Below are 21,599 nucleotides of genomic sequence, written 5' to 3'. Positions count from 1 at the left end.
TTTTCTCACTGTTTTGTGCCCCACACTGGGGCTGAATTAAGGCTGTCCTGGTTTAGCAATGGTATTTCCCAATTCACTGCTCCCACTGAAACTCCAAACCAGGCTGCCAATCACTTGCTCCCTCTTCCTCTCTCTCTCTTTTCTGCATCAGGATGGAGAGGAGAACTGGAAACACAAAATGTTTTAAGAACAATTTACTGGAAACAGCAATGAGATAAGAAAAGGAACAGTAATAGCAACCATATTAAAAAACAAAAATGATACAAAAGAGAGAGAAAATGCCCACCATGGAGCCCAACCCCATCCACTGTCACGCCAACCCTGCCCTTCCTGGCTGCCCCAAAAATTAACCCTGTCCTGGCTAGAACAGGACAATATTTCAAACATACCACCACAAATTAATATTGAGTACAATAAAGAATCATAATAAACACAGAACAGCTTTTTAGCATTTTTATTACAGTTTTAGCTAATTGAAGTACACAGATTATAACAGGTTTTTGTACCAAGAACTAGTAACTTTTGCTATCAACTATAAAGCTCTGCAAATTCAAAAGTATTTTTACTCCTAATATAAAAACCATCACAACACAGTAAAAGACAAAGAATTGTGGCTAGTTCAACAAACCACCAAACAGAATTTACCTTTTGTCCCCAAGCCTTTCTGCCACTCATATTTTTTTCTTTTACCAGCAGCTTTTCTGAGAAAAGTAGTCTTGCTTTTCATGCCTTAGCACAAAACCATCCATTTCAAGACCATCTCAAGAAAAGTGAAGGAGAACCTTCAGAGACATCAGGCACACTATGAACAACTGTCCCAAAGACTTGGGAAGATGCAGTAATTAATTACCTAAAATGGCTAATGCCAAAAACTTGGTTTTTCCCATTAAATGCCAAAGCAACATACAAAAATATTTCTCCTGTTGAATTTTTAGATCATTTTTTTTGATCAATTTAGATCAAACTTTTCTTTGCTTAATAATAACATGAAATGCTTTATCCTGAACAAATATTTTAATAGATATGTAAATATTCCAAAGAAATAATTTCACAGATGGTGACCAAACAGCACTAAACAAATGGACAGTGTGCTCTTGTTCCCATGTTAAAAATAGAGAAAAAACCTTTCAACCCAATATACACAGTGAGAGTGACAAGTACAACCAGGCCCCTGTGCAGACATTTTACATTTCACAGTTTTTCTTCAAGTACAGGCTCATGGTAATAGAAATAAATAAGGTGTTGTGGAGTGTTCTCTGACAGTGCTGCTACATTACTTTGGTCCTACACCCTTTTTTGAAAAAGCAATTCAAGAATTTAGAAGCACATGTTTTTCTAACCAAGTTTTATGTGTAGAGGTTTGACAAAATGGGATTTAACTCTTCTGTGCATACAAAAAGGTTCTCATTTTCAGTTTTGTCAAAGTAAGGGAAAGTCAAATGAGTTGTGTCAAAGTTTGGAAGACAGAGCTGGACATCCCCAGCTACAATGCAGGATTTTACTTCACATTTTTAGAAAGATTCAAACATAAAACAGCAGTTTCAGGCAGGTAAAAATTTCAGCTGATATTTATATTTAATCTAGCCACTGAAGCACCACTGGAATTATACATTAGCTGCAGAAATTCTATTATTTTTTCCACAGGAACATTAACAAAATTCTAAAAGTCACAGCTGCACCTGAGCTCAAAGAGCCAAAAGAAGTTGCAATTCTATCTATTTGTTTATTAGCTGCTCAGATAAGGATGTTTTGTGATAGAACAGATGAAGAAATCTGATTGCTGGCTTTATCAGGAGCAGCAAACAACACAGGGTGTGTCACTGCTTGCCCTGTCAGCCACCACCTGGGCACTTGTGTTGATTATTGATTATTTGCTGCAAACACAACACAAGGAATGATCTGCAGCGCAAGCCCAGCCAAGATAAAAAGTCTCCTTTGCTACCAGGATTAAAAAAGTGATCTTGGCCTAATAAAAGGAAACAGAGTCTCTCCTGAAGTAATACTGCTGACTCCATCCTGGAGCAAGAACTTAAAATACAGTTTGCACTGATCCTGTTAGGAACAGGTCACTTTTAAAAAGAGAAGTGTGCTCATATATATTTTTACTACATGTAACAGTTTACAATGCCCTAAAAATAGTATGAAAATACTTATTAGGAATTATAGAATTTCTTACACTTTGGATGTAGGAAACACCCATGCATAGAAAACTACTCTTTGGAGTTTACCACTTTCAACAATAAAATCAGCCTTATTCAAGTTTATTTGGCTACAATAATGCCAGAAAATAGCAGGAGTGATTTGTGATGGCCTACAAGAAACTATTCAAAATTAGCTGCAATAGAGTAATAGACTTTAGGAAAACCATAAGCCTCAAGGGTAAATCTAAAAGAAATAATGCCTGTCATGTAACATACAGTGTGCCTCTCACAGAGGCATCTCCTCTCCTTCCTTTTGCTAAGACACAAGGCATGCTTGAATTTTCATTTGATGTTCTGCAGAGGCCAAGGAAATCCTCTGCTGTGAGCAGAGACAGAGAAAGGGCTGCTGGTCTCACACACACATGTAAACACTGCAGTATTTATAAAATTAGCCTTGCAGGGGTGCAGCCTTAGTGAGGTGACTGTTACCTGGCACTGAACAAGGGATCACTGGCAGCTGCTTATTTCTAAATGGAATACAAAGTTAAAAGTAGGGAGCTAATAAGGTATATTAAAAAAATATTACTATCTACTGCTTATCAGGCTAGAAAACTTTCAATAACTATTTTGTATCCCTAAGAGGAAATTTAAAATAACCTCAAGAAAAGAAGGACTAAAAAAAATGAAAGTCAAATGTGTATAATATATAAAAATACCAACTGACTACACGTTATGAAATACATCTCACAAGGTGTTACCACAAAACAGTCCCACATTAAACTCCACAGCAAGCTCCAGATCACATGGAAGCAAGAGGCATCCTTTTGTCCTCCACCACTGCAATCCAGCTCCAGGAGGTCTCCTGTGAGTCAGGGGGTAAAATCATCTAAAAACAAGACAGGAAAAGACCATTTCAGATCAGCAGTCTTCTCACATTAAGAAACCTGAAAGAACTGCACACATTTTTATAAGTCACAAGTAAACAATGACTTCATCATGAGATTAAGAAACCTGGTTAAACTATTTCAAAGACTTCTTCCATAATTCTTACCTGGATATATTGTATTGACTTTCTGGGAAATTTTTATATGTATACACACACACCACCACACTGTTTAGTTTGACTCCAAGCCATCTAACTTTGCAAACAGCAGTTAATCTTTATAAATTAAAATTCACACTGAAACCTATGGAAACCCATTTCGTTAACATTTTTCCAAAACTTCTTAATACCAAGCACATTAGAGAGCAGCTAAAGGAGAAGCCCTTTAAGTTTATTAAGGTTATTTGAGCATCTTACCCAAGACTTTACACATGGTGCCCACTGCTGTCACCTTCTCCACTTTGCATCTGCATCTGCATCTGTGCCTGCATCCTTGCAATCATCTCCTGCATGCGGCGCAGCTGGAAAAGCAGCACAGAGGAATTCTGTAGCTCACAATAGAATTCTTCACTGTCATCACTCTAATTCTTATTTTTATTAAAGAGGGAATCACACATCTGCATTTTCTTTATCTGACAGGTAATGTACTCAGGTTATGGCATCTTCTTTTACTGCTCTGCATCACTGAAGAGGCTGGCATTTACTGACTGAAATACATAGACTTTATTATTGTACTGTGGGATGGGATTTTTAAGCATCCCTAAGTGGAAGTCTCTGATGTTACATGTATAAAAATTATGGTTCTGAAGTACTGAACAAGCATTTACACTTACTAAAGTTTATCAGAAAAAAAAAAAAAGCAGCCTGGTTATGTCTCTCCAAACTACTCCTGTATCTGTCATCAAAAAAAAATTGTCAGGATTATTCCCCAACTCCCTTGTTAGGGATGACTGGGTGGAAGCAACTATTACAGGCAAACCATCCAGTGAGACACAAGCATGACTAAACTTGGTTGAAGCTCAGTTTTAGAGTATTGCATTTTAGAGTAACAGACTATCTTAGAAGCAGCTTTTTTAATTGAAATCAATCATCTATGAGTCCCATTAACCTCTTGCTTGTGTGGTAGATTCCCATTCATCCTGCCATGTGTGATCATGTCAGACCCTTTCCCTTCTGTCATCCACTTCTCAACAAGGCTATTAATCTCATCTACCCTAGCACAGCACCTGTTTCAGGTCTCCACTTCAGTCTTTCTGCCCACATTTTGCTTTTCATTGCACTTTTTCTAGTCTTGCCTATCTATAATCTTTACAGGTTAGAGGAACAGGAAAAGCAGCATTAGAGCTACACATTGTGAATTTGTCACAGTGGCAGAATGAAAATTTCTGTTTCATTTTTTATTTCTGGCCGTTTTTACCATCTTTCTCTCTTTTGCTGCAGAGCTGAACTGACTTTGTCCCAGTCTGCAGCTGTTAACTGCAGAACCTTTACTCCCAGGAGGACGATTCTCCTTGCCCAAACTGTTTTACATCCATTGCTGATCAGTAAAATGGAATCATGTTTTACCAGATTCCACTTGTTCCAAAAAATCCCTTTTCTGAGTCTCCTCCTCCTTCTGTTTTCTTAGTGAAACTTTAAATAACTTTATATTGGCATGTAACTGTTTTTCCTTGATGAATTACCAAGATCATATACATGTTTGCTCTAAAGCAGCAACAAAACAAAAATTCCCCCATTACAAGAATATAAAGTTCTGTCATCTTACTTCTGCTTCCTTCTCAAGCAGAATCTGGTCTTTATTCACTTCTTCATCTTCTATTTTCCTAAAATAATATTAATATTGTTAGAAACATAAAAACATTAAGGTTGGAAGATTTCTGAGTCCAAGCATTAACCCACTATTGTGTTAACCCACTAACATGTCCCTCAGTGTTACTGTCATATTTTCTGAAAAATCCTTTTGCCAGGATTTCTTCTCCTGGGAAGCTGAGAAGCCTCAAAAAAGAATGCAAACAATAATTATCTGATTGCTTCTCCTGTGTTTGCTGCTTTGGAATGTGGGCTGGAGATTGTTTACCAACAAGTGCTTGTTTGATTGGTTTCATGTAAATTGTTTTTACTTAATGACCAATCACCATCAGTTGTGTTGGATTCTGAAGAGTCAATCACGAGTTTTCATTCTCATTCTTGTTAAATCTTCTGATGTATCCTTTATCTTTCTTTAGTATAGTTTTAGTATAGCATAATAAAATTAATATCATATCATAAAATATCAGCTTTCTGAGAACATGGAGTCAGATTCCTCATTTCTCACCTTGTCCTGGAGACCTCACCAACTCAACAGCCCAGTGCCACATCCACAAGCAGTTTGAACACTTCAGGGATGGCAGCACCACCACTGCCCTTGGGCAGCCTGTGCCAGTGCCCAAACACCCTTTCTGTGGAGAAATTTCTCCTAATATCAATCTAAATCTCCCTGGTGCAACCTGAGGCTGTTTCCTGTTATGGCACCACTTGTTACTTGGGAGAAGTGACTGCCTCCCTCATACCTGGCTTTATTCAAGATTTCCTACCACTTTGCTAATGGCTTTCTCCTTCCCCATGTCACAACAGGGAGGATCTACTAATGGAGCTAATCAAGTAAGTGCCATCAAACATGCAAAGCAAATAAATTGGTGTTTGTTAAAAAGTTAACAGAGAAATACATTGTAAAAAAATCCCGTGTAAACAAAAAGAAATAAATTATTGTAAATAAATCCAGTGTAAAGAAATACATTGTAAAAAATCTGCTGTGCCCCAAAACCTCTGAGATCATTAGTGAGTACAGACAACAAACACATATTGTAAGCACTCCTGGTAGCAAAGTGCAAGCTTGAAATAAATTCACATGAAATTTATCCTCATTTACAGTAAACCTAACTATGTTCTAGTGCCATTTCAGAAATGTGAAAGGAAATGGACCACTTAACTAGAAAATATACAAAAACATGTTTTAGTTTCACATACCCAACTTAACAGCAACTTGAAATCCTCTAAAAATTGGATGACCTTAGGTCACATTACCTCTAAGGCCTTTGTACACACTTGTTGGATAAGAGGTGCCAGAACTTGGGAAGTTTGGGGATTTTACCTTGAATTTCAGAAAGCAGGATTTCAAATCAGGAGAGAAGAGGATTTTATCTTGCCTGTAGGCAGAAAACTCTAAAAGGAAAACTCTTTTTGCTGAAAACTGACCAGACATGTTACAAAATGTCTGTTAACAGCTTGATGAGGAAACTTTTGCAAAATGCCCCAAAAACCCCAAAATGTGCAATTTGGAACCCTCTAGTGGCTGTGAGAAGAGATGCAGCTGAAACACCTAAACCAGGAATCGTGCAATTTCCCACAAGAACTCCCCAACTCGTCTTTACAGACCCTGCTAATGTGTTTAAAAATGGGGTGTTTTACCCAGTTCTCTTCCCAGGAAAGCTGTGCCCTATCCAAGCCAGCTCAAAACAGGGCTAAGAGTTTGTGTCTGCTACTATTTATGTATGTCATGTTTAATAAAGCACTACAAAAAAGTTTGATCATCTCTTTTTAAAGCCTCCATCCAAATATTCTGGTTGAAAAAAACCTCCACACACTCTTTTTAAGATATCAGCTCTGATCTAATTTGCAGATTTTTTAAGGCATTTATCATAAACATCTGTCCTACTTAGGACCTTCAACATTCCAACCCAACCATGTTCAAGCCTCAGACCAAAGCACAGACCTATTCCCACAATTTCCTAACCCCACCACCATCACTTCAGATTTACCAAATAGTTTTTTGTTACACTCTTTGTAAGCTGCTCAACAGAACTTGATGTTGACTGGAGTTACAAAGCTGCCTTTGGTCTACCAAATCCTAGCAATGCAATGGTAGGTGAGACACAGAGAGAGCAAAATAGAAATTCAGAAGAGGAGAAAGCAGCATGCAACCATGAGATGCCAACCTGGTGCCTCGTTTGAGCCTCTCAGAGCGGAAATTCTCATAGTGAAGATCCTGGGTCACCTCCTGAAGGTCCTGCATGTGGGTGCTGGAGGAAATAAAGTAATTAACAGATAAAACATCCTTGTGTCACATCAGTTTGCTTAAGCAACTCCGGCATTCAGCACTGGCTTGGATCAATGTGCTCAGCATGCACACCCACTTAGCATACTAATTTAAAACTGATTTCAGTTCAATTGGTGCAATAAAGGACACAGAGAGGTCACCTCAGCCCTGAGACTGCCCTGGCAGAGCTGTACTCCTGGGTGAGGCCTTTGATGAATCTGAGCAGGCAAAACAGAGTAGCATAGACCAGGAAAAAAACCAACCAGGGGGCTTTTCAGGTCTGCTCCCTTGCAAATGTACCTACTCATAGATATATTGAAATCAGCACAACTTGTTTTATGTTCAGGGGATTTAAGCAGCAAAACAACACTGCATTGGATAAAAGAAGCACACAAATCACTATTTTCACAGAATCACTGAGTAATTCAGATCAGAGAGGACCTGTGAGTCCTGTGTGGTCCAACCTCTGACTAGGCCTAGCTCAGCTAGGTCAAGGCTGCTCATGGCCTTCTCCACACAAATTCTGGATGTCCCGGCATTACACAACTGCTGCAAAGCCCCAGTGCAGTGCTTGATTATCTTGGTGATTGTTTTCTAAACTCCCATGTAACTGGAATGTTCTCACTTACATTAACATGGTCCTCAGCTTCAGGAAGTCATTATGCTCTGGATTCTCCACTTCAACTACACCCCACGGGTAGAGCCGACCTCGGACTTTTTTGCCTTTTGCTTCAATGAGTTGATTGGACCCCACTACACAAAATGGAATGCTGGCCTGAAAGCCAAAAGTGCAACAATTACTTACAATAAACCAGGACAAACAACTCCAAGAACAACTCTTGTTCTGCCCAGCACTGCATATTATGGTAATAAGTTCATAATTATTTTAAATTAAAGGTGTAAAATAAATAAAAGGAACTGCTGCCACCATTTTCCAAGCTAGGGAAGCCTGGGCAGAGACACTTCAGGTGTCTCATTTCTGGGTGAACCTGAGTGACTCACTCCAGGTTGCATTGCAGCTCCTGTCCTAAAGCCATCTGAGCAGTCTGAAAAAATACAATATATTATCCATGTATATAATTATTAAACCAGTCACACCTTCAGGAGTCTGGTCTGCTCCTTAAAATCTTCATCCTCATCTGATTCAGCATCAGGCAGGTGATAAATCTTGATGCCATGCTCTTCTATTTCATCCAGAATCTGAGATATGCAATAAAAGAAATAGATATAATGTACATGGAGAATCAGTACTTTTAAATCCTAATATAAAATTACTTAATACACAGGCTCTTAAGAAATCTGGATTTATCTTATTGATCCAAATTGCTCAGCAGGGATTTGTTTTTAAATACTATATTTATTCATGATATTCAACAATTGCTTGCCATGGACTTTCATACAAACAACAGTGTCCACAAAACCACCATTCTTTGTGAAAGCTGTGCTTTGTTAAACCTTTGCAATTTTTTTTTTTAATAATAATAAAGGTGTTGACAAAGAAATTATACTTGCTTTCTACAGCTTAACCTCCTTGCTCTTACATCTGAATTGCTACTTGGGGGGTAGGGGTGGGAGTGTTTGAAAAACTGAGATATAGACACTACAAATACTTTTTTCTTCATGATTGACAGTAATGGTACCCACACCAGGAATCCATCTACCATAGACCACAAATTTTGCTCTTTAAAAAATAATAATCTTTACTTCTGCAGAATTCTAGCACTCTAAACATACCTACTAGAGTATACTATATATAAAGTCTTCATTTTTATTCCAGAATAACTGACAAAATCATAGTTTTCAATGCAAGAGCTAAGACTGGAGCATGCCTTTGACAAGGTAATTCTAACACTTCTTTCTGAACTTCATAGCTGTTCTTAGCTCATGATGGTTTGCTGAATCCCACCTCCTCCCAGCAAATATAGCATCAAGCCCTGCATGACTGGATGTGTTAAGAGGTCTTGCCTCTGGAAGACAGAGCTGGAATGATTTAGAAGGAGTGACAAAAGGGAAGAAAAACAGCCTCACAACCAGAAACATCTCTGAAAAATCCCATTTTTTAACCATCAGAATTCTGACTGGGGAAAAAACCCATGTGCACATTATAAATGCAGATACTATCTCTGCTTTAGGATTGATTAAACAGGTAACTGAGCAATTACCATCAGCAAATGTATTTAAATATTTTTCCAAAGTTTCAAAATTCACTCAATCTAACTGTAAACATAGCCAGATTACCATTTTACAAACAACATTTGAAGCACAGTTTCTCATTTAAATACATAACAAAATATTTTACAGGATATCAAACTACATATTAAGTGATGCTACACTGTGCATGAGATTCTATTTCCCTCAGCTAGGACAGAGCAAGGTTAATGAGAATGCCCACACTGCCACAACCAAAGCACAGCACATTTCTGCAAGCCAGAAAAACACTCACCCTTTTCTTTAGTCTCTCTCTCTCCTTCAGAGAAAGTGTATCAGCTTTTGCAATCACTGGTACAATATTTACTTTGTTGTGTATGGCCTTCATAAACTCAACATCCAGAGGCTTAAGGCTAAAATTAAAATATGAAAAATTTTTATTTATTTTTTACTCTAAATTACCGATTTATTTTCATTCCAACAGAAATATCTCTCTTTACACAGAGAGAAAGAACACAGCCAATTAATGTTAGCAGTTATAGTAGTTGCTTAAGTAATGGCAACCTGATTCTGAAAATTTAAGTCACCAGGCACAAACCAACTCTCTAAAATAAAATAATGTAAAAAAAATGACAGAGAAACACCTACCCATGACCAAATGGAGAAATGAAGTAGAAACAGCAATGAACTCGATTATCTATGATATGCCTTCTGTTCAATCCACTCTCATCGTGCAGGTATCGCTCAAACTGCTCATCAATGTAAGAGATTATGGTCTTAAAGCTGGAAAACAAACACAGATTTGAGGAATCACCAAATGGCCCTCAACTTTAGGACTCTTTCAAAGATAATAATAAACTACTAAGATACCCTGCTGGTCAACCAATCTTCTGTTGGACAAAAATTCATTTACTCATTCTATAGAACAGGGAAAATAGAAAAACACATCTTAAAATTTTATTGGAATTCTAGAATAACAAAGAATAATAACAATAATTATAATTGCTGTTGTAAAAATTGTTGTAAAAATATAATATAATAATAATAACAAGCAATGCATATTACATATATATGTATATAAAGATAATATATACATAACCCAACTTCAGTTCTACAACAAATTTCTCTTGGGTTAGTGTTTATATCTTGATTAGCATTAACTACACATTTTCAAGATATTTTATGGTTCTTGTTGCAAACTGGTTTAAAATCATAAATGGTTTGTTTTGGAAGGGACCTTTAAAGATCACCTATTTCCAAGCTATTGTCATGGGCAGGGACACCCTCCATTAGTCCAGGGTTCTCTTGAGCACTTTCAGGGATGGGGCAGCCACAGCTCCTCTGGGCAACTGTGCCAGGGGCCTCAACACCATCACTGGAAAAAAGTCTCTGCTACATCCAACCTAAATCTACTCTCTGTTTCAAACCATTGTCCCTTGCTCTTCTACTACAGGCCTTGGTATTAAGTCTCTGTCCATGTTTCCTGTGAGCCCCTTTGATATATTTCAAGTCCTCAGTAAGGTTTCCCTGGATCTTTTTCTCAGATGGAACCCCAACTCTCCCAGCCTCCTCTCCTTACTGCTGTTTTAGCCCTTGGATCACTTTTGTGGTTCTCCTGTGCACCTGCCCCACCAGGTCCATGTCTGCCTTGTGTTAGAGCCCAGAGCTGGATGCAGATCTCACAGGAGTGGGGCAGAACTCCCTCCCTCAGCCTGGGACACTAATGGCTTTCAGGGACTGCCTGCTCATACCCAACTTTTTTTTATCCACCAGTGTCCTGATTCTGGCCCAGATCTACAGGAGGGGACAACTCCAGAGAGGAACAACTTATTGCAGTGTGCTGAGCCCTGGCTTTTATTTACTGGACACTGTTCATCACTAGAGAGCAGCCTCAGGCAAGGAGGAGGAAAGCAGAGCAACAGGCACCAAGGCATTCCAACTGCAACTGAACCACTGCCACAACCTGTGCCACAAACAGCTGCCCCTACACTGAAGAAGAAATCCAAGACCAAATCAGTTTGCCTAGTGAAGGATGAAGAGGAAGCAGGAGGAAGAGGCAGGGCCAGAGATAATCACCCAATTGCTATACTTGGTGAAAAGATTTCAGCTGCCATTTGGGGGACACCCTGGCAACTTGGCTGCTCTGGCACCAGGACATGGTGGCCCACCACATGGAATCAGATCATAGGGAAGCCAAGGAACTGGGATCCCTGTCCTGGGATGTGGGCATTGACAAGGGGATTGGGAAGAGGACAGAAACTCTCAGCTCTGGTGGTGACTTCTGTCAAGTGTGAGGGAAAGGTATTTTCTCAAGGATGATCTAATGGTGTGACCAGGCAGGTGCAAGGCCATGGAGGAAGGTATCCAGTACCTGAGAGAACTGGCTGTGCTGGAGGCAATCTCTAGGGGTCCAAATAACCATCAGTCCCCTGTAGATCCAGATGAGGGGCTCTGTACACAACCCATGAGGCAGAAGTTTGTACAGAGCACACCACTGTTGTATGTCAACTTGTTGGCACTGTTATCAATGAAAGAAGGAGAGCAAACAGTGCTTCAGGTGACCCAGCTCTGGCAACATGAATATTACTTTTTTTCTTCCCTACCAACCTGCACCTCAGCTGTGGAAACACTGTCCAAGATTAAGAATAGATTTGAAAAACTAGAGAGGAAATGTTCCATACTCCACCAGTATGGGCCAGTCCCTGCTGCTGGGAGCAAACCCCCCCATCCTCAGGACACAGGATGTACACCATGTGGCAACCTGTGGTTTTACCTACATGGCCACAGAAAAGACATCAGGAAGTGGGATGGAAAACCCAGCACTGCCTCAGCAGCAGGGGGGCAGGAGCTGACAGGAAGCACAACCACCACAGGAAATTCTTCAAGCATAAATGCAGCTCCAGCTTCCAGTGGGCAGGTCCTCAGACACAATAGAAGGGCTGATGTTACTCCTGAAGTGTAAGGCTTCAGAACACTTGCAGTACATTGATGGCATCATCATGTGGGGAAACATGGCAGAGGAAGTTTTTGAGCAAGGGGAGAAGACAATCCAGATCTTTCTGAAGGTTGGTTTTGCCATAAAACAAAGTGAGGTCAAGGGACCAGCTCAGGAAATCCAGTTCTTAAGAGTAAAAAGGCAAAATAGGCATTGTCAGACTCCAGTGGATGTGGTGAACAAAACAGCAGCTCTGTCCCCAGTGAGCAGCAGGAATGAAGCTCAGGCTGTCCCAGGTGCTGTGGGATTTTGTAAGGTGCATATTGCAGAGTACAGTCAGATTGCAGGGCCGCTCTATCATGTGACCCAGAAGAAGAATGATTTCAAGTGGGGTCCTGACCATCAACAAGCTTTTGAACAAATGAAACATGAGATTGTTCATGCAGTAGCCCTTGGGCTCACAGGACAGGACATGTGGGCTTGAAGCTGAATTTCACTTCATTGAGCAATTTAATTTCCAAAATTATGGGGAAAGGCAGAAGTTGCCTTGAGGTTCAGGGGTTTGAGAGATGTGGGAAAAGGAATTACCACTGAAAACTGATTTGACCTCAAGATTAGTTCTCAGTATTTACTATAATGTAAATTTGTAAAAAGAAAAAAAAACCTAAACAAACAAACAATGAAAATCTAAGTTGATGAAAAGCATTTAAAAATTAGGCACAGAATCTGAAAAATGAATGTGACAAGTGAATGTTGACAAGATCTAGGGGAGGGTTTTTGCTTGCACTGAAGAGTAGGTGATTTACTTTCCTAGAGTATTATTGAGAATCAAGGTCACTGTTCACTTAAAGCTCTTTCAAGCAAAATGGAAGTTAACAAAGAAATAAAAAGTATTACAAAATTGATTTCAAGTTGTGTCAAAGTTATTGCTGCCTCTTCACACGTATTGGAATTCATTCATAACACCAAGATTAAGCTTCTTCAAAATAAGAAAACAAAAAATCCCACCTCAAATTGAGCATTTCACAAGCACACAGCACACTCCCACTCCCCAGGAGAGATAAGAAATCCATGTTATTCTCCACAGATGGATGAAGAGATGCTGTGTGTGCACGTACCAGTCCCGGCAGTTGATGGCATAATCAAACTTCTTCAAAATTAGAAAACAAAAAATCCCACCTCAAATTGAGCATTTCACAAGCACACAGCACACTCCCACCCCCCAGGGGAGATAAGAAATCCATGTTATTCTCCATAGGCAGATGAAGAGATGCTGTGTGTGCACGTACCAGTCCCGGCAGTTGATGGCATAATCAAACTTCTTCAAAATTAGAAAACAAAAAATCCCACCTCAAACTGAGCGTTTCACAGGCACACAGCACACTCCCACCCCCCAGGGGAGATAAGAAATCCATGTTATTCTCCACAGATGGATGAAGAGATGCTGTGTGTGCACGTACCAGTCCCGGCAGTTGATGGCATCCCCGTAGCCCGGGGTATCCACAACCGTCAGGCGCAGCTTCACCCCCCTCTCCTCAATTTCCACTGTGGAGGCCTCAATCTGCACTGTGCGCTCAATCTTATCTGAAAAACAGCAAACTGCATCCTGCACAGCCCAGCCCGACACCACGGCACCCTGAGATCAGCTCCAAAAATCAACTGGCAGAGAAAACAGCAAAAATATTATTCTATCCATTGCATTCTAAGGCCTGATTACAAAAAGGCTCAGCACATAAATTCCTTCAGCGTTATTAGAGGGCTGAGTATGAGATTCCATAATTTTCTTGAAAATAACATAGAAATTAAGGCAAAAGGAACTGAGACAAAACCATCAGTAATGGGAGAACAATATAAAATTATATGTAATGGATTTTTTCTTAAGGCTGGAAGTAATAAGTAGCATCAGCTAACATGATAAAATTTCACAACATTAACACAAATTCCTACGTGTTACAACATTAACACAAATTTCTATGTGTTAATACAAATACATATCATTTCCCCTCTATTTCTATTTTACAAGAGACAAGAAACAACTGTTGATCTATATAAAGCCATTCATTCAACAGGCAGCAAAAAGACAAAAATTGCATCTTTTATCTTATTACAATGTTCTCTTTTGCTGGATTATTTCATACCTTGATAACAACAAAAATAGGACAAGAAGATGAAGAATAGGAAGTGAAATTCTCATTCACTAAATATCAATCTAAAGTAAATGAAATAAGGTGCAAACAGGCATAAACAATTCATATGTTTGCAAATGCAACAGATTAAAAACTAAATAAATTCTCTGATTGTTTTAGTTGATTGCTTATCTTAGTGTGAGACAAAGAATGTTTTTAAGCAAAAGAAGGGATAAAATTTCTAGGTGTTAATACAAATACAAAGACTAAATAACAAAAACCTGATGGACATCCTGGGTGCAGAGGAAAATGGTTTTATATAACAGCTCAAAGTGTCAGGAAATGCATTAGAAACTACAGGAGCTGGAAATCACTGCTGGCTTTTACCACAACTCAAAGATAAATGCATTCAACTCCAAAAACCATTGAGCAAAGATGTATTTACCAGCAGCTCCTGGGATTATCCTTTCTGGGTAGAGATCTGTCAGGAAGAGGCTGTTTATTAATGTAGATTTTCCTAATCCAGATTCACCTGTGATTCAATAGAAAGATAAATTCAAAATATTTACATAAATAATTTCAAGAGTATCTGACAGTATTATCTGACTATAGATTTTTTCATATTTCTTTCAAAGTAAGAATTTACATATTTTTAATTTTGGATTAGCCAAGTTTACACAAAAAGGTTGAAAAACAATTTTTACATCTTGGCTTTGTAATGCACTTTCCCAGAGCTCTCACTGATGATCTGTAATTAATGCTGCTAGACAAGTGGAGTTGTGACCCATTTAGATTTAAGATTTCCCATTTCATGTCTCCTGATTTCTTAAGACAAGCTTTTCTGTTATCAGTCCAGAATGTGAAATATCATACCCAGTGAGAAGCTCTATCCTGTCAAGGCTTTATCATCAATTTAAACAATGAAAAATCCATTGCTGAACTTCTGTACAGCCAGGCAACATAAAATAGGATTTATTTCTGTTTTTTAAGCCAGTATGGCAAACAAGAATTCAAAGCAAGAGGAATGTGGCCACTGAGCAATTTTATATGAACTAGAGGATTATCAAATTGTACTCTAAGTATATTTTTGTTCTAGAGATACTGATGGCCATGAGGAAAATTCAGACTCATTAGATATCAAGATTTTAATCAAAACAAATGTTTATAGCATAAAAAAGAGTAGCAAATTGAAATGCTCAGTACTTGAGTTTACTGAAGAGATATTTTTCTAGAATTTTAGTTTTATTTCAGCTGTTAATAGGATTAAATTAAAAAAAAAATTAAAAATTATGGGCCACAGAATGTCTGAGTAACACTGCAATATGAATCAGACAAAAATATCTGAAAAAAAACCAAAAAAAAAAAGACAGAAATTGTTTTGAAATTAAATAAGAGTTGTCAGTTTTAATGCCTCACAGAATGCAGTTTTGAAGATCAGATTGTGCCAGTGCAGCCTGCACCAGTGAAGGTGACACACACCCAGAGTAACTCAGCAGTCACATGGAATTATTTCAGCAAAAGTATGATTTCATCCAGTGCCACATTCCACTGTCTCAGTAAGGGTAAATATTACACATAAATCAGTTTTCATAGTCACTGTCAATGATTATGTTGGCTACAATAGTTAAGTGACTTTTAAGTGAAATAACGATTTAGATGAAGTCATAGCTTAATAATGAGAATGCACATAAAAATAAACACAAGTGACTGGGATTTCTTTGGGAGCAACACAGCCAAGCAGCCAAATTCTTATAAACTCCAGCTCATATTTTCAGACACCACAGTAAACAATAGCAGGGGAAAAAACATAACCAAAAGCTGTGTAAAAAAGCAAAATCATTGATTAGGATTCTGTCAGCACAGGCAGCTTGTAAAGTATTATCCTGCTCAGAAATGAAGGAGGATGGCAACTTAATGAAAAATGAGAGTTCAGAACAGGCACTGTGACACAGCCCAGAAAAAAACATACTTAAACTCTATGCATATTTGAAGAGAAAGCATTCACATTCCAAACTGTTGAAATAACCAACAATTTAAAGCACAGTTTATTTTATCTTACATCAGCTGCCTCCCTCTGCTAGTGTGGCTTAAATACCACTCCAAATTTTCAATGAAATTATTTTTTTCCAAGTCCTCTTCCTTTAGTTTTCATTTACCCCTTAAAATATTGGCAGGCAACAACAGTAAAGTTCCACTTCACTCCAACATGGGTGGATTCATTCTCTTTCTGTTACTCTTACACCACATCATTTCCCCTCTATTTCTATTTTACAAGAGACAAGAAACAACTGTTGGTCACTATAATTTTACATTGCTCTCTTCCAGAACTGTTTTACGTGGCAGAATTTGCAATTAGAATTCAAACAGATCTGGAAGTTTGGAGGAAGCAGATCTTTTCTTTCCCAAAACTTTTCACACTTTTAGGATCACTGAACAGTAAATTCTGAAGAGTCAGAGTAGACAGAATAATTTGAAGCAGCTACTTACAGTTTGGTTTTACTCTTGGATTTTATGAGATATTCTTTATGGTATCAACCAAATCAAAACCAGTGAAACATACAGTAAAAAACTACAATAAAATTATAGGAACACAAAGATAAGGGCAAACTCTGTACAACACTGAAGAACAAAATACAGAAGTAGGACAAAAGCAGTGCTTGGGCTGTCATTTGGCAAAACTAATGAAAGGTTTGAGGACAGGCTCTCCCTGTAACTACTGAAATCCAAAACCATTATGAAGTCAAACACCTCCTATCATCATCACTATCTCACCTCTCCTGCTCATTCCCACTGTGATCTCTCTTAGGCAAATCTAGCACATAAATGGGATTTATTTCTTGTGGGGCCAGGTAATGAAGAGCCTAATTCTATTAGGGTACTTTTTGTAAAAGCCTATTTAAAAGCAAGAATTACAGAGTTCAAACACCAAAACTCACAAATTATGGCTCACAGAGAGACAGAGAAAACACCCAAGTCTATTTGAATTGGGAGTCTGTTTAATTTTCAAGAATAATTTTCAACCCATTTCTCAAATGATCAAGGTATTTCTGCAGACATCAGATTTTTTATCAACACTCCCAGATTTTTTATCACGACTCCCAATGAATTATCAAATAGAATAACACTTTAGGTTACAGCTGCTAACATAAAATCATGATTAAATTAAAAAATAACAGTTCACACCAAAACCAACTGATCCAATTCTCAGTCTTGCTCACTCTTACAAGAGTATTTGGAAGGTTGAAAAGACTAGAGGTCAGATTGTTTTGAACTAAAGAAGTATAAACAACATTTTAAATAGAATGGCCTGCTTAATACAAGTCTCTTAATCAAAACACACAAATGAACTAAGACAGTATTCAAATGCAAAACCAGTTTTAAATTATATTTGAAATGGAGTGGTGGAATCCTGTAAGACAGGGCAGAAGGAAGGAAGGAAGGAATGGTTGCTGGAGTGCACAATAAACTTTCTTCACCCACAAACAAACTTATTAATGTATTCAAGCATAGTTTTAATGTGGTAAACAACTGCTGCAAGAATCAACAAAATATAAAAGAAAGCTAAATGCAACAGTAAAGCAAAGTTTTGATGCAAGCTGAAGCCTTAGAATAGTGTAAGTAACATTTGTTTTAACTTCAAATTCCCTGTGAGCAGCTACTAATTGTGAGAAAAACTACAAAATGTTTCCTTACCAACCACCATCAGAGTAAATTCAAACCCCTTTTTCACAGACTTTCGGTGAACCTGGTTGGGAAGGTTTGCAAATCCAACATAGCCAGGAGTTTCTGGATTGGTGAACTGAGCAGGCTGTTGCTACAAATGAAATTTTAAAAAAATAAAATAAGACTATAATAAGCAACCAGTCAAGATTTAGAAGTTTGTATAACTGCTTTCCTAACTTAACTCAAAAGGTTTGAAGCTATGGGACAGAGAGGAAACTACTCAGAGGTTCCTAATACTCAATGGTCTCACAGAGAAGTGCAGAGCAACTACACTGACCTAGAGCTTAAAAAACAAAACTTCACTTGTTCAGATATCCAGCCAAGATCACTTTATGTGAAACAGAACCAAAATCCCAAATAATTATTTATCAAAGCATGACAAAGTATGAATTGTGGGCACTAATAACTTTTTGAACAGGCTTCACACACAGTTAAAATAAAATAGTTTTCTATGGATTGAATAAAAAGATGACCATTCCTGATCCATTTTTAGCACATCCAAAGCAAAACCCTGAGCAAGCTGTGAAGTGAAAGCCATTGGCTGGAGGTGCTCTTCAGAGCTCTCTGCAGGTGTGGGGAAGGGGAATTTACACAATAGAATGCTCACTCTGCTATAGATATGGCAGAGAAATCTTTACATCTCTTAGTTCCCTCTTCAAAGACATCACTCAAACACCCTTTATCACTCATTTCTCTCCAATAAACCAACATGGGTGTTTTACCCATCACAGCAAATGCTAGGAGCCAAGAATGAGATGAATCCCAGCATGACAACAATATTTTAGGTTATAATACTTTAAAGGAAGGGTTTTATTGGAAAACCAGTTGATTCTATCAGTAAAGAAAGAAATTAAACCTAAACCACCATTTTCTTAAATGATTACAGAAAGGCAGTTTCAGTGAAGATGCACCAGGGAATTTTTATCCAACTCTGACCAAAATGAAATCCTTCCAAGAGTTTTAGTTAACTGCAGAGATTTATATTTGTATGAAACTACTTTAATCTATGTCTTACATCCCTGATCTTTCAATATTGTGTCTCCCATAGACAGGAAATTTTGAATACCCTTCATCATCAAACAGATGCAAGTTGCACAATTTGTCATTGAGGATTAATATTTCAAAACAAAAAATGTATTTCCCATTGTTGCATTGGAAGACAGAAATGTTGCTCTTACCTTGGACATTTTTAGGCAAGGACAGGAAAAAATCTGAAAAAATAATAATGTTTATCAGCTTATTAAAAGTTGTATGAGGAAAAAACTCACCTACAAACCAGTGTAATATTTGCTGTTGCACAATAAATGAAAAAAGGAGCATCCCTGACTGGCTGTCCAGACTCTGAAACAGTGTCAGATTCTTCACAGGGCACAAGTATTTGACTTTTCTGTACTAACAAGGGGCAGAATTTTCAGCTACAATTGCTCCTATAAATGCAGTCAGACAAGAAATTCAACCAGCATGAATGAGGGGTGCTGAAGGCAGCAGATGTGTGACAAACCATTCTGAAGCCCTCAAAGTCCACATCCTTTCTGAAAACTCACCAAACCAAACACCTTGCTCTTTACAGAAGTTTCTTCAAAGCCAAAAAAACACAAAACCCTAACTCATGTATTATTTTTCTTTTCAAGCCTCTTTATCCTCAACATTTCCATCCATGCTTGAGTGTTTTGTAAAGAGCTCACAGCTTCAAAATGAAACTTTTTCTCTTTTTCTCTTCCTCTTTTATCTAGATGCTTGCAAACTCAGTCATTCTACCTCCTGTTTACCAGTATAAAACTTTCATATTTAGCTGTATGTGAAATATAAAACAGGCACAAAAAATGTTTAAAGATATCTTATCTAACACTTCTGTGCAAAAAAATCTCTTAACAAAGCCTCACCAACCACTAGCTTGCATGATTTCAGGAGAACATGTGATTTACTGTGGCAACATAAAAATGCCTGCATATGCTGGATCTGCAAGTGATAAAAGCTCAATTCCCCTTTCCAGTCCCTCCCCAGGCTCACCCTCTTACCACAAGGTATCAGTTCCCACTCCCAAAGCTCTCAGCCACCTCTTACCTAGCTCACTCACACTTTATTTCCATGGATTTGAAATTATCACTAATAATTCTTTCCATCTTCCAAGCAGATTTTGTCAGCAAGCTCAATTTGTGTGAAATTACACCAAACTGCTTCAGTCTGCAGCATCCTTCAGTCTGCTTCTCCCAGCAAAGAGACATCCTGGAACCAAAACAAACTGCCCAGTGTTAGACAGCAGAACCCCAACTTTTTGTGCCAGGCACAAGGTAAAGTTGTTTCAGTGTGGGGATGATTTCCAGGATTTTCTTCTCAAAGCTACCATATAGTATGTTTACACGATTTTAACCTCATTTGCGTTTGATGGGAGTTACAGACTGAAGATGTTAAACTTTGAAGTAGTTTGGTGTCCTTTCTCATGAAGCCCAATTTGCTGAGAAAAATCTGGCACCCAGGTTACTGGCAGGAAATAAAAACTGGATAACATGGTTCTCAAGTGAAATTGCAAGATAAAAATAAAATCTAGTATCTGCAACATCTGCATTTCAGTCCACAGAACAATCTATGACTTGTGATGTATTCAGCTAGTGAAGAACTTGAGCCTGTTATCATGTGAGATTGCTCTGATAGCAACTCTTCCTTCCAACAGTGTTTCCTGCCCAGTGATGTCATTGATTCCTGCTTAAGCATTCTCCATGAGAGGTTTTCAATGCCAAACAAAACCAGATCCTGCTGGAACACAGAGGAACATTCTTTTAATTTGTGAGACTTGTCTGTCACCCAACTATTTCTCAGAGGAGGGCTAAGAGACGAGGAAAGTTTCTCACAGCTACTGAGGAAACGAAGCAGCGAGCAGAGTTATGCAGACAGCTACAGCTACATTATGTTTTAACACAGAGAACAAGCACAGAAACTTTTCAGGAATGGTGTTTCCCACAGCGTTCCCGCCAGGTCTGAGCGCTCCCACACAGGCGGGAGCACAGCCGAACCCGAAGGCCAAGGCCCGCAGAGCCGAGCCCAGGGCAGCGCACGGGGGGCTGCGGGCTGACATCGGGGTTCGGGTGCATGGAAGCAGCCCAGACTTTCTCGGGAGCTGGTCGGACATGTTCCTCACCCTCCGCTCTCTACAGCGCGGTGGAGTTTTCTATGAGAGCACGTTCAGAAGGGACTGTCGGACTGTCTTGCCCGCCGTGGGAGGGGCGCCCGCCCGGGGGTCCCATGGCGGCCACACGAGCACCAAGTCCCGCGCTGGGAGGGCGCCAGGGCGCCTCACACCTCCCAAGCACCGCCCGCAGCGCGCATCGTCCCGCTCCCTCCTCGCCATCACCCCATCTCAACCGAACCCCTCACGTTCAGGGGTCCGTCTAGAAAAGACAGAGCCCTTCGCAGCGCTGCTGCCCGCCGTGCCCCCTCACGCCCGGTGGGACCCCGCGCTCCCGGGGCGGGGCAGGGTCCCTCCCTCACCTCAGCGCGTCCCGCAGCCGCCGGCCCCGAGCTCCGCTCCCGCGCGCGCAGGGCCGGCCGAGGGGGCGGGGCCGCCACGCCC

The 21,599-nt window shown here is 39.2% G+C and overlaps 1 protein-coding gene across 2 annotated transcripts; it reads right to left on the bottom strand.

The window, feature by feature from the left end:
* Positions 1 to 473: 473 nt before the first annotated feature.
* Positions 474 to 21,587, bottom strand: SEPTIN2 (septin 2). 2 transcript variants are annotated; one of them, XM_058812521.1, is made up of 13 exons: positions 21,518 to 21,587; positions 19,210 to 19,242; positions 18,002 to 18,122; positions 14,754 to 14,840; positions 13,643 to 13,766; positions 9,896 to 10,030; positions 9,543 to 9,660; positions 8,198 to 8,299; positions 7,729 to 7,874; positions 6,999 to 7,082; positions 4,790 to 4,847; positions 3,442 to 3,545; positions 474 to 3,027 (listed from the first exon to the last, which is right to left on the bottom strand). In XM_058812521.1, the coding sequence occupies exons 2-12, from the start codon at positions 19,216 to 19,218 to the stop codon at positions 3,450 to 3,452; spliced, it is 1,080 nt and encodes a 359-aa protein (XP_058668504.1). In that variant the 5' UTR covers positions 19,219 to 19,242; positions 21,518 to 21,587; the 3' UTR covers positions 474 to 3,027; positions 3,442 to 3,449. The 2 variants fall into 2 exon arrangements, with proteins under 2 accessions (XP_058668504.1, XP_058668505.1); XM_058812522.1 differs by lacking the exons at positions 13,643 to 13,766; positions 19,210 to 19,242; positions 21,518 to 21,587 and having other exon boundaries at positions 18,002 to 18,107.
* Positions 21,588 to 21,599: the final 12 nt, after the last annotated feature.

This window comes from Ammospiza caudacuta, chromosome 11, assembly GCF_027887145.1.
Source record: "Ammospiza caudacuta isolate bAmmCau1 chromosome 11, bAmmCau1.pri, whole genome shotgun sequence".
Taxonomy (NCBI): domain Eukaryota; kingdom Metazoa; phylum Chordata; class Aves; order Passeriformes; family Passerellidae; genus Ammospiza; species Ammospiza caudacuta.
This window is presented reverse-complemented; position numbering and strand designations above follow the sequence as displayed.